The sequence below is a fragment of the Sinohyriopsis cumingii genome, chromosome 1 (genome assembly GCF_028554795.1).
Source record: "Sinohyriopsis cumingii isolate HCF-2022 chromosome 1, ASM2855479v2, whole genome shotgun sequence".
In the NCBI taxonomy this organism is placed as follows: Eukaryota; Metazoa; Mollusca; class Bivalvia; order Unionida; family Unionidae; genus Sinohyriopsis; species Sinohyriopsis cumingii.
In genome coordinates this window covers 7,795,856-7,809,723 of record NC_142961.1, presented here as the reverse complement: position 1 = coordinate 7,809,723, position 13,868 = coordinate 7,795,856, and the positions used below count along the sequence as shown (strand labels likewise).

At 34.4% G+C, this 13,868-nt stretch overlaps 1 protein-coding gene and 1 long non-coding RNA gene across 2 annotated transcripts in view; both read right to left on the bottom strand.

Annotated features, from left to right (window-relative positions):
* Nucleotides 1–5,221: 5,221 nt before the first annotated feature.
* Nucleotides 5,222–13,868, bottom strand: part of LOC149806378 (lysine-specific demethylase RAD23B-like) — a 42,182-nt gene continuing 33,535 nt past the window's right edge. Inside the window, exon 9 of the mRNA XM_089952364.1 lies at nt 5,222–5,919. Coding sequence (XP_089808490.1) covers nt 5,797–5,919 — 123 coding nt within the window. The 3' untranslated portion in view covers nt 5,222–5,796. The remainder of the gene's footprint in view (nt 5,920–13,868) is intronic.
* LOC149806379 (uncharacterized) lies at nt 8,271–13,054 on the bottom strand. Its single transcript, XR_016420106.1, has 2 exons — nt 10,864–13,054; nt 8,271–10,273 (listed from the first exon to the last, which is right to left on the bottom strand). It is a non-coding gene; the product is annotated as an uncharacterized LOC149806379 (long non-coding RNA).

Below are 13,868 nucleotides of genomic sequence, written 5' to 3'. Positions count from 1 at the left end.
ACAATGCATTTATTTATTTTTTTAAATCTCGCCACGGTAGATTGTTGTTTTCATTCGATTATATCAGTCCTTGGAGTACCCATGCTTTATTTACTACATGATACACTTTTCGTCAGGTGTCATTTCTTGTTTTGTTTTTCTACAATACTTGTTTGCATATGATGCTTAGCAAACGACTGACCGACTTCTATGTAACGTTACCAGCATTAGTACTTTCTTTTTAAATAAAAATGTGCTCAACCAAACGAAAATGCGATGCAGTAAGGTCTAATGGCACAACTTGCACCATAATGCAACATGTATACTAACATGATGCGATACTCACGTTTGTGATGATGGAGTCTTGAAATCTATTTAAGATTTTTGTAACGTCAGCTGCATGCATCTTTATTTTTGGCATAACGTTTGTTTCACATGCTATGATGAGTATATTACATTGTTAAAACTTTAATGAACAAAGTTACATTTTTTTAAAATACTGCATGGAAACGGCACTATGCAATGAAACTACAAACGGAGTACAATAAATTATACTGCATTGAAAATATATATGAATTATTGCTCAATGTTCAACAATGAATTTTCTTACTGGGTTGAATTCATGAGAAATTTATTTAAATTCTCAATGTCAAGCTGTAATATTGCCAAATTAGATCACTGAAATGTAAAACATGTCGCTATATCAAATCAAAATCCTATATTACAACTGTACACCAGTTTTCTTTTTTCCACAATTCCGTATGCTATCATGAGTTGAGCTGAGCTATAATGACCACCACTACATTACATCATCAGTGCTCTTAGAAGAAATTAGGTACTTACACATTAGTGTTCTCACAGCACTGTCCAGGCCCATATTCTACAAACATTTTGGGTTTTGAACTTGAGCTCAAGCTCTGCCAAGTCCAAAAAGTTTGACAAGCCGTTAACTTTAATTATAGCAAGGCTGGACTCACGGAACTGGTCAGGTTCATCTCCCAATGTACTAAATTTGGATTACACAGGTTTACACCAAGTATCACAGCCAATCATCCAATCTTGGGCTTGTGTGAGCTTCAGCAAAGTTTCCTGCACATAAACATTCCAGAATACGGGAGTGGCTTTGACAGCAGGCATCAGCTAAACTTCTTTGTGCAATATCATGTACCAGGATATCAGATGCAACCAGGAACTGTCCAACTAACTGGTGTCAAAGTATCGAAGTATACTACTGAAACCCAAATCAGAAAGCCAGGCTATAAAGGGGAATAACTCCTGTAAATGATGTTGTGGAAAGACAGTGTGTGTGATTTGGATTTTTAATGTAGCTTTAACAATTTTTTAGTCATATTGCTACAATGTCTACAGTGTGGCAGTTTATAGTGATGTCTAGCACTGGGGCATCATACCCCACCCAGTCACAGTATCATGACACCAGACTGATCAGTCCTAGAACTACCCTCTTAATGCTGAGTGCTATGTGAGGCAGCTGCTTTAGCCATTTTTAAAAGCCTTTTTGTATAACTCTGCCGGGGTTTGAACTCGCGAACTCCTGCATCCGAAGCTCTAACTCTTTATTCCACTGGAGTGGTGTTCGAAAGATAGAAATAAAATTATTTTAATGTCTCATCAGTAAAAAGCTCTATACCAAACTGAGCTGAACTCAGAAATATGTCTAAAGTTTAGCTACATTAACACAAGTCAAGTACCCAGGCAATCAGGAGCCATAACTCCTGTAAATGAAGGCATGTCAAATTTGGTTGCAATTTAACAAATCAAAGAAAAGTTGCGCTGCAGAAAACAAAGTCTGGAGGCTTGGTTAACCAAGACTGTAATCCTGTACATTTTGCACAATGCTGGAAATAAAAGTTATTCGAGCCTGATCAGTGTGAAGTTGCATGCCCAATTTAACTGAAATCCAATGTTTCCCCAGTAAAGTTGTGCTGCAGAAACCACAGTTAGACGGCCTGACAATCCATAAATAATGACTTGGAAGGCTGAAAATCAAGTACATTCTAACAAAAATAACTATTCAGAAGCATATCAAATTTGTTTAATAATATGAAGTAAAGTTAACCTATAAAAACCAAAATTGCTGGGGATGGCTGCACTGACTAATGGAAGGATGTAATTACTATCCAGCTGATGACTTCATCCTATTAATGCAAAAGCATCTGTTTCCATGTGTATACTACGATGACCTTAGGTTTACACTGAACAAAACAAGATTATCTTGAAGGGACTATGCTGTACTGGCCAAAACATTTTTCCTTTTAAATGTAGGTTGTTAAAACCATCTCTGATATTCTTAAGCAATAAAAAGATTTTCAAATTGGCTGCTGTGGTGGACATACAGGATGTCAGATTGGCACCGTTTTCATGTAGGACCAATAAAACAATAATATGAGGTCTTCTTGTGGAAATCTCAAGTTGATGTAATTCACTATTTTGGAGCAGTAACAATAACAAGATTTTCCACAGGGCTGCCTTGGTATTGGATATCAGGTTGTCACCTTTTCCATTACGGACACACTAGACACCAAAAAAAGTCTTTTACTGCAAGCACAATATCAGCATCACTAGCCATCCAGGAGAAGTAGCAATAACAAGATTTTCAAGATGGCCATTGTGGTAACCAAATTAGAAACCGGATCAGCACCATTTTCATTTACAACCAACTAGACATCATAAGAAGTCTTTCAGTTCATTCAGAAATAGTGAAAACAAGATTATCAAGATGGCCTTTTTGGATATGTGTACAGCATAATTTTCATTTAGGACCAACCAAATAATAAATTGTACAGTAAACGTCATATGCTAAAAGGGCCAGCCATTTCTTAGGTGTAGTGAAAGCAAGATTTGCAAAGTTGCCACTATGGATCCACATCGGAGGTTTAAGTGGCACTGTTTTCATTTATTACCAACTAGACATCGTTATCAGTCTTTCAATCAAAACCCCATGTTGATATGACCATTCATTCAGATAAGATTTTCAAGATGGTCACTGTGGCAGCCATATTAGACATCAGATTGACGACATTTTTGTATAGGACCAACTAGTCCTCATAAGAAGTCTTTTGGTGAAAACCTCATGTCATTATTACTTTCCATTCTGTTGTACCAATAACAAGATTTCCAAGATGGCTGGATATCAGATCTGAACCATTTTCATTTCAGACCAACTGGACAAGATTTTTAGTGAAAACCACATGTTGATATGACCATCCATTCAGGAGGATTAGCAGCAAGATTTTCAACAAAAACTGGTGGCCATACTGGATGTCCAAGCTACACCACTGTCGTTTAGGATCAACTAGACCAAGGGACTAATGTGTGTGTAAAGTTTTATCATAATTCTCCAAGTAGTTTAGGCGCAGTGAACAAACCACCCAATAAGCTCTTCTGGTCCTCAAAAATATAAAGGAGCCAAATACAAGTATAAACCATATTACAGAAAAATATGCCTTTAAGGTTACATCAACTATGCAATTTTCCAAGCTAAACAGCCACCTCCTCAAGTTATCCAGAAAATACCTTTACAAGTAAACTTGTATCAAGCTGTCATGTGAAATCTGCCTCCCCCTAGTCTGTACTAACTAGACTTGCCCAGGGAACCCAGGGGATGATACCCCTCTCGCAGATGGTTACCACTGGCACAATATAATTACAAACCTTAATGAATTTCCACTAAGTGGTTTAGTTGGTGATGTGGAAATGGATGGATGGACAGGGCTTGAATCCAATGAGATTGTTTCACAAGTAACATTTATAGCAAATGGAAATATGACAATTTGCTGTTATGTCCATTACTGATAACAATTTGTTTGGATCACCTCAACTAAATATCTTACTACATAATATTACTATGTATTGTTATTGTTTAATCTTCATCATGATCATCATCACTGTTGTTGTTATTTTGCTTTGTTTATTACAGCCATCAAGAATGTTGTTGTCCTTAGCTAATGATGTCTGTTTATTATATTCATTATTGTTACAGTGATCAATCTAGTATTCTTTTCTATGAATTGAAGTAGATGCAGTCCATTAAATGGTTTGAATGTAGTACAACGGAGGTGGCAATTAACTTTAGCAGTTATAATCTTGTCTAACAATAATTAAGCCCAATGAAAGACAACTGCATGTCCCATTACTATTAAATAATTTGATGGTCAAATACAAGTACCAAACTTAACACGGATCATAAAACACCATTTCTTTGACCTACTAAACTATCAGTTAAACAACACGCAACCTAACTGCATGTTGTAGATATGTTGTACAAGTACAGCAATGTGCTTTTCAAATTTATTTTATGTGTGAGCAGGAAACAAAATGACATTTTCTCAGAAAAAGCAGGTGGAATCCTGTCAACTTATTTCTCATTTAAACCTCTTTAATGTTGTGAAGAGCAATGAGAAATTATTACATGATCTGTTGTCATCTTTTATTTATTCAGATCATCTTTTAATTTATTTCAACAATGGGTGTAGTGGTGTGTTCGGCATGCAGACAAGTAATTGATGTTGGTTGTCTTTACAGATCATTCACACCTCAACTCAAATGTATTTTTGTGCTCTTTGTCACTGAATAATTTCTTTTATACTAGCACCAATTAATATTTTTGTCTGGTTTTACTTTCAAGTAAAAAAGACAATGTTAGCTTTAAACTAGAAATGTGTTCATAAAACAGAATTGACAATATACCTCCATTATTGTATTACAATGCACCCTAAACACATATAGTATGAAATTAGGTCACAGTGATCTACTTTTGGTAAGATGGTGTCAAACTCACTGAAACAGATGAACGAAAAGTTGCACAATTCTTTGGCAAACAATGCCTGAAAAACTGACCAACAGAAAATCTAACCAACATAAGTGTGAAATGTAGATCACAGTGATCTGTTTTAACACAATGATATTGTACTCACCAAGATGCAAGAATTCAGTGTTGGCATCATGGGATGAAACTTAAATATCACCAAAAATGCTTCTTAAAGTGGAACGCAAGATTGGAGTCCTCAGCTAGTCTGACTTGTAAAACTTAATGGATCACTTAAACCAAATAATCATAGTCCTTAAAAGCCCATTTTAAGGTCATGCACATCAAATTATTACAGAACTAATTTCTATTAGGCAACTACCTTTTTTCACAGGTCATTTCTTGCTCATGTACCAATGCAGGCTGCTTCTGATAAATCTATTTCATACATATTACACAATTAAAACAAGTACTATCAAAGTTTTATTAAGTTTAATTTGTTAATATGTTGTCTAAAATTCAACTTAGAAGTAGCTGAAACCAGACTCCAAGAGACACAGAAATTATTATTGATACATAAGCACATACCATTCCTCTACATTACTGTAATGTAAAAGATGGTGTGGATATATATAAATGCATATCCTTCACTGACACTGGATTTTAAATCAAATTATCCTTGCACTATGACCCTACTATTTAATTGTTTAATATTCACTGCTAATGATATGTTGCATAATACAGAAACAAATCTATAAAATACAGATTTTTTAAATATTGTTTACTTCACAGAATCTGTTTCAGCCATATAAAGATGTCTCTTTTTCCATGCTATGGGCAAGCATATAGCTTCAGTTGGCCACTGCACAAAAATTCATGTGAAAAGCAAATCAACTGAAAAATAATCCACATTAAAACAGTAAGGTGGCTCTGATCTTCACCTTTTATACGTGGGACATCAGGCAAATAATCTTCATAATGAATTCTCCATTAACATTCTAAGCATTGTTACACCAAAATGCAAGCTTTCTTTACTGTCTCCCTGCAAGTAATCACTGTTGTTCTTCATCATCAAATGTTTGTGAAAGGAGAAAATTTGCTGCTAAGTCCTCATTTTTCTCACAGGCAAAATATGCTTGAATACACATCCCTTCTGGGAAACCCAATGCTTTTAACTGAAAAGAAAGTAAAATATTCACAACTTATTCTGTTGAAAACTACAAGCACACAAGGAATAGTGATAACATATCTACCTGCTGCACAATACCTTATATGTACACAATTACTGTAGATGGAATATAGTAAATTCAAAAGCCAACCAAATCAATTGAAATATTTGGCTTCATACTCTAATATTTGTCCTTAAAAATCTATAGCACCTTTCTCTATAATACACTTGTACTCATACCACGAGTTAATTCTACTGTATACACTTGAGTACAAGTTGGGTCCAACCACACATGGCAGCTTAATGCACTGGCAAAGCAGGATCTATGCTGTTTTGTTCTAATAATTAGTCCAAACAAACTACACAGACCCAGACCTCCTTGTGCATTGCGATCTGGGCAATCTGCAGTTGGATTCAACTTGTGAGTATATATGGTAATCAAAGTAATGCTGGATATAAAGACAGTGATAACCCTGGTAGTACTGAGTACTTTTCATGTGACATACATCCACAAGATGAGTTTTTTTTTATATCTCCCTGACATGCCTATACTGCATTGTTCAAAGAGCTATTAAGGAATTTTTACGAGCCTCAGTATTACTGCTTTACAAAAAATTAATAATAAATATAATTGTATGAAACTGTATCAAATACTTGAAGGCATCCAGATTCTTTTCAAAGATTTTTCATTAAAATTAACCAATTTCTTATGGTTGCTATGGCAACAAAAATATGAAATAATATCACATTTTTCTAAAAGAATCATATTGAAACCATTCCTGTTTTGCACATTTTGCTTTCAAAATATCACAATTTTTTTCAACTCTACTGTTACTTATCACAGCATGTTACTTGTTTCATTACTTCAAGACTGAATACAATGAACTCATCCAACAAGAAATACCATACAAAATTCAATGATGTTTAGATGACTTTTAACCTGTATTATACCCACTTAGGTAACATTAAACATGTTATGGTTGAAGTATTATGTGACATTTAGCATTCTTTATATGTATAACAATAAATTATCAATTTTCATAGCAATGACAGTAGTCTTGCAAGTGAAAAAATGTGAAAATATCAGGCTGGTATATTAGATGAACATGTATCCAAAATTATTGCATCAGCATTCTGAAACTAATAATGGATAATTACATCATTACCTTTTTGACAATGAAGCATGTTTGAGGGGCCTTGATGAGAGATATACATTAAGAAGAATGTTAGACACTTAAGAGTAAAATAATAAAAAAGGCAGTTGAAACAATCATGTTTTAATGTGCAAAATCTTCAATGTGTGCAGTTAAACATTTGAAATGTGCAATATCAAGTAATGTCAACAGCAATAGTTGGCAACTATTAAAGAACAGAAATGCTAGTAATCAACATGAAAATATGTCAAATTTAATATGTTAGTAATTGATGTGTCTATAAATCTGGTATAATTTCTTATTCCACCACTGAATACCTTATAGCATTTTATTTCCCAAACAAATATCCTGGTTATTAACAAAGAATGAGAAACTATTTCAAATGTTACACTAGATTAAAACTTAATACAATAATTACTGAGTCATATGTTTCAAATAGCAGTTTATATAATATCCCTGTTAAGGAAGTGGTAAAAGCACACACTTTGCTGCTCTTTGGTCAACAATCAATTCAAATATTTTCAAACAATTTACAACCAATACCAGGGATTGTCCTGGGCTTCGCCAGTGTCGCAAATTGCGATTTTTTTCCCTTATTGGCGACAAAAATAACCCATCTGGCGATTTTTTTGGCGACACACTTTTTGGTGATTTAATTTGTACATACAGTCATGGATTTTGACTGGATAAATTAAAAGGGAGAATGAAAGGAAGCCACCAACTTGACTAAGCAATGCATTGGAATCAATCTGTTACACAAATGATCCTTTGTTCGTATTGACAACCCCATCTTTAGAGTGCATTGTTACATCATAATCTGCTTATGCTGACATCTGGGCTGAGGACTGTATGCTGTGATATAGTCAATCATGCTACCGAACTATACCTACAACTGACCAACTTCTGAAGACGCGAATAGAACAGATACAATTAATTGAACGGCTAATCCTTCTGTTGTTGTTTTTTTTATTTTTTTTACATATACCAATACAATAGTTTTGCTGAACCTTCATAGAAAACTGATAACCTTTGAAGAACTGACTATTGCGTATAAATACAAAGTAAATGGAAAAAATCTCAATCACAATTATATCTGACGCCAGTGCAGCATTTTACTCATTGATATTTTCCTTTTGCCATCAATCCGTGTTATGGCTGCAGAGACTTAAACTCCGCAACAAGAAATAGCAAAAAAAAAAAACAGTTTTGCATAATTAATAATAATTATTTATTTCTCAAAATACAGGAGTGAAAGAATCCCTAAATTGGGTGTGAATTTATGCTTATATATACGGTCCAATATTGCCAGGTGTTGACTCATGTAAGTTTCATTCGTGGGAATGGAGATCCTAGTTTTCATGTCGAGAAAATTTATACAGCATTCAGTGATCATTCTTGGGATTTAGGAAGCAATTCACTTCAAGCTTTGTGAAGCTAGCCATGGGGGGGGGGGGGGCTGCCGAGAGACTACTGGTGTCACCTGTCAGCACTGTAGACTGTGAACGTGGTTTCAGTAAAATGAACCTCATAAAAACTGACATCAGAAGTAAACTCTGCATCTCATCTCTCAAGAATTTAATGAGAATCAGCATGTACAGATGTGAAAAATTAGACTTTGAAACTTCATTCAACAAGTTGGCAGCCCTAAAATCGCGACGGATCTTCATATAACACTTTGTAACATTTTGTTAATGCTTATTGTAATTAGAGTATTAACTAACCCATCTTTTGTAATTTTCATTGCCTGTTACATTAATAGACTAAATTAACACTTCAAAAATGTACACTACTTGTTCTGGCGACACTTTTTGAAAATTGGCGACAAAATATTGAGGTTGGCGATTTTTTTGGCGACAGCTTTTTAAAAGCCAGGACCATCCCTGAATACATTTTATTTTCTGGTACTTTGGTGCACTCCACATCTAAAAACACATTGCCTTATTCATCATAATTTTGTGCCAGTCTCATCCTCTTGTATGCTAATATGCACTCTTTCAAAGCAAAGAATAGCACAATGTGGCACACCACAGTCCACATTTCATGGTAGTAGTTCTACCAGCATGCCTCTTCTGGATCTCCTTCGAGGCAAGTATTTGTTTTTCTATTTGACCACAAACTACACACATCTTCTGATTATACTCATAATTTTCATTGCAGAGAAAATGTTGACCCTCCATCCTCAACAGGACCTGTCCTGATGGTCTGGTTCTTCCTCTATGGAATTTCGTGACAAAGCCTGACGTTTGAACGATATGTGATAATAATCTTCTCCTAAACACATGCGGAGACATTTTTACAACATTTTTTAAAGATATTTAATACAAAATATAAGCATTTAAAACTAATAAATTAAGCATATGACAATAAAATTTTCCAACACTCAAGTGTTCTAGAATGAAAGTATTGATATGGCACAATCTGATCTATCTACACCCCCCATATACTTCTCATGAAGGTTGACAATATCGGGCCTTTCAATAACAAGGCATCTGCGTAGGTTTGAGTCTCGGATTTGGCCAATGTGGGTATGTGAGAAAGCTTGCCAGTAGCTTCTCGTGGGTCGGTGGTTCTTTCTGGGGTTTTCCCGGGTTCTTGATCCACCATTAATACTGGCCATCATGTATAGCCTATCGTGTGCTGAAAAATGGTGTTAAACCCTACAATAACAAGGCGTCTTTGGGTTGTTCTTGCCATTTCTGTACTGACCCTGCTGTACCAAGGAGAATGATCTGCTTCTTATAATTGTACTTCATGGTTACTAAAGGACCAGTGTGCATCATTTAACTATTTCTTGTCCTTAAGAGTTTGTGGAATCCCTCGTCTAGTGCTATAAACAGTCTCAACTGCACTTATTCCTAAGTCCTATAGGTCGAGGAACAGTCTGGGAGATAAATAGTAAATGTCCATGAACAAAATTTGACTCAGTCCAAAACAGCTACACATAATGTCTATAGCCAGGTCACGTTTTGCCATTTTCACTTGCAGGTACATTAGTTTATCCGACATAAAACTGAAACTTGGAACAATACCCAATAACTGAGTTGCAGACCATACAGAATATGATCCCATTCTTGATGAGTTTATCTGAATGCCAGTTTGCCCCTCCATAGGATTATATCCTCATCCAAGGAAAGGTACCTACAAATCTACTGATGATGTTAATGAAGACATGTCCAAGTTTTCTGACTGGATTGTAACCAAGTACACCTGTAATAGACATGACACAATATTTTAAAAATTATGGCTGACAAGTATCATAGTAGTTTTTAAAAGTATGGCTAAAAATTTACATATCTGTACAAGTTTTGTCATGATATTCTACTCATGACAACATGACAATATCAACAAACTTTATCTTTCACACAAATCAACAACTTTGTATTTCACCCATATCAACAGACTTTGTAATTAAATCCAAGTATCAGAGCTTTTTAGTCTTGTAAAAGTTGTAAAACCTAAATTGGATTCCGCATTTTGAGAAGTGTTGTACATAAAAACTTTGTTCATATTACCTCTGGCAAGATACTCTGCATTGCTGCACAGATGGAAATGCTCAAGAGGAGGAGAAATATATCCTTTAACATGACTGTGGAGAAAAAGAGCCTTGACACCGCTGGATCAGTGCTCAAATAGTCATGCAAATGAATGCAAAAGACAAATGATGCCTGTTATAATGTTCCAATGAATCCTCTTATACATTAAATAATTTTGTTAACTGTTATAAGATATGAACTTGAAGAAAGAAATATGTTTTACTTGCTAATAAATATGTATTTCTTCTCTCCACACACACACACCTGGATATGTTGCATCTTGATCAGTCCTATGGCAACCATCATAACTACGAAAACTTTCATCTCCTTTTCACTTGTATCACACCAATGCAGATTTAAGTTTCAAGAACTAGCAATTCAGCTTTAAGAACTCAGTAGCATATCTGAAATAAAATGTCAAAAAAATTGTGAACTGAAATAAACACACCCAGACACTAACTGAGCAGTATCACAGGATAAAAAGATCACTACTGAGATTGAAATAGTTATTTTCAATGAAATGATTATAATTTTTGAAAGAACAAAATACCTGAATCTATATTTCTGTTCAGTCTTAACACTACATTTGTGTATATTACACGTGATTAACAAGCATAAATCGGAGTTTGAATTACCTTTTTAAATCCCCGAAATAGTTTATGATAGACATATATAATCAACTCCAAGTCCCAATGCCAATAATTGAAAATGTATTAGTTATTGATAAAACAATAACAAATCATCTTAACAACATGTACATTTTACTAAATGTCCAAGATCTAATAATTGGCAATCAAAAAATATAAATAAAATTTCACTGCTGATTATTGGAGTTTAGCTATTGTGCACATTATTGTTTTTCAAATGTATGAAAGATTAGATTAACTTACCTATTTGTGTCTGTAGCAATTTCACTGGAGTCATGATCCTTAATGAAGAGATTAAAATAATCCAGGGGCTCTCGAAGTTGCTCAACATAGGTAGAAACGCAGAAATGTGAAACGGCACACTCTTCTCAAGATAACATCATCAACTTTCTACTCTCCCAAATATCATTTTCAACAACATCTCTACCATCTTCCTCGTGAAAACTGGCCTCATCAAACCCCTCAAGCTCATTCTCACTCTCCTCTACACCCACATGCTTGCACAAAAAAATTGTTGTCATCACTGTATACAATTACCATATTGTTAATACTGATGTCATCTGCTGACATCCAAATCTCCTGGCAAATTTGTTACTTTTCTACCTTATTTTGTCAGTTATGCATAAACCACATGTAAAGTGTGATAATTATTAGACCATCTTGTGTGGCACCCTAATTATTTTAGCATGTGCTTTATGATTACTGGAGATTAAACATCTGTTTATGTCACTGTAAGAAGTCATATTTTTTATGGTTAATGCATACAGAAGACTGTATTGTGACCATATGGTTATCATTTAGAGATTCAGGTAACGCAAACAATATATTTATTCTACACTATCAGGGCTTAACCATTCTACCTCCAAACTTCATCAGGAAGTCCACATGTTGATAATCTACAAATGGACTTTAATACCATAGCACAATAATTCCAACTGTTATTAACTGACCGGATGTTACGCAAACTGACTGGATATAAAGTCACATGATACTGTTCTTGAATTTTACATATCAGTAAATACTGCAAACTACATTTGGTTTCCAGTTTCCACGTCACTTTATGTGAAGCTTTATCTATACCAATGCCTTACACCATAATGGTTAGTACCCACACACCCACCCATGATTTCTGATACAAAATTTCCAACCACTCAATTAGAGTCACCCATTAGAAGTTAACACAATGTAATCGCAGTCCTTCCTGCACTCCAGCACTCTCCCCTTTTGCCAAATAAAGCAAGTGTAATGGTGAAGAAATAGTATAGTTGAAACACCACCTCCACCAATTTTTAAAAATAAACAATAATCCCAAGTTCCTTCGATCACTTGCATAATTTGCTATGACACTCTACCCTGTAATACCATGTAAGAGTTGATGATTCTTTGCCAGCGAAGATGGGGATATGTATTCTAGTGCAGAGAAGAGGCTAATGAAAGAAAACTACTACCTAAACATGAATGCTTTATTGATGAAATTTGGTGATATAAAAACAAAAAGGAAGAAAAATGTAATTATAAAGGATTTAATGATCATGGTTGGGTATTTAACGAAGTTTAAATTGTTACCTAATCGCTCATAAAGTTAACATAAAATCCTTTTGACTTTATTTACTTGGGATTAGGTAAAATTTACACACTGATAAAAATACCCAACCATGATCATCTAATCCTATAGTATATGAAAGACATACAGCTCTCCCTCAGTATAACATGGAACTTGGCTATATATTATGTTGACCATTTTATGCACTGAACCACGGTAGAGTGATAATGATTGAAAATTCAATGAATGCACTGTGTATGTGGGGGTGGGGATAAATAAATTGAGTCAAACATACAATAAACATTTTAGTATTTTAGTTCGTTTAAATTAAATATATTTGTTAACTTCATGGCATCTGTAGATTTAAATTTTGTCAAATAATATTTTCTAAGGAAATAAAGATGCAACACTAAGTTTCATTTTTGTTCTTTCAGCCCCCCCCCCCCCCATGTCTGAACACTAATTCAAGTACAATGGTTTAATTGTGCTCATGAAAGTCCACTGCAGTACAGTGTTATATCTGGAATCATGTTAAAATGAATGACATTATCATGAGGGACAACTGCAGTAGCTTTGTTTATATGCAGCAATATTTATCATAGGAATTAGCATTTTTACAACATAGTGAAGTGGCCATGAATCCAATAATGTTAAACTAAATTAGTAATTGCCAAAAAATTCTCAATTTCATACAAAATTTTCACATGTTCTTAACCTTCTATTGACCTTTTTCAACATGCAGTTCCAAATTTTGCAAAAGTTCAAACATGACTTTTTTTTGTGAAGAACCTTAAAGTGTTAACATATGGACATTTAAGAACTCCAATTCAGTGAAGACAAATGGAAATTAGTTTGTTAACACCTGTTTAAGTAACTTCATTGTTACCTTCTGCCATAAAAAGCATGCATTTACTTAGCAAACCCAAAAACAGTTTGATTTAAAAATGCCCAGAAAAAAAAGAAACACTAAAAAAAATTCTTACTGCTTCAGATCAGTAGCCTTGAACTTTCTACTGTTTAAAAGTCTTTAGATTATTCAAGCACCAGCCACAAGCTGCACAAATAATGTCAAAGTTTTA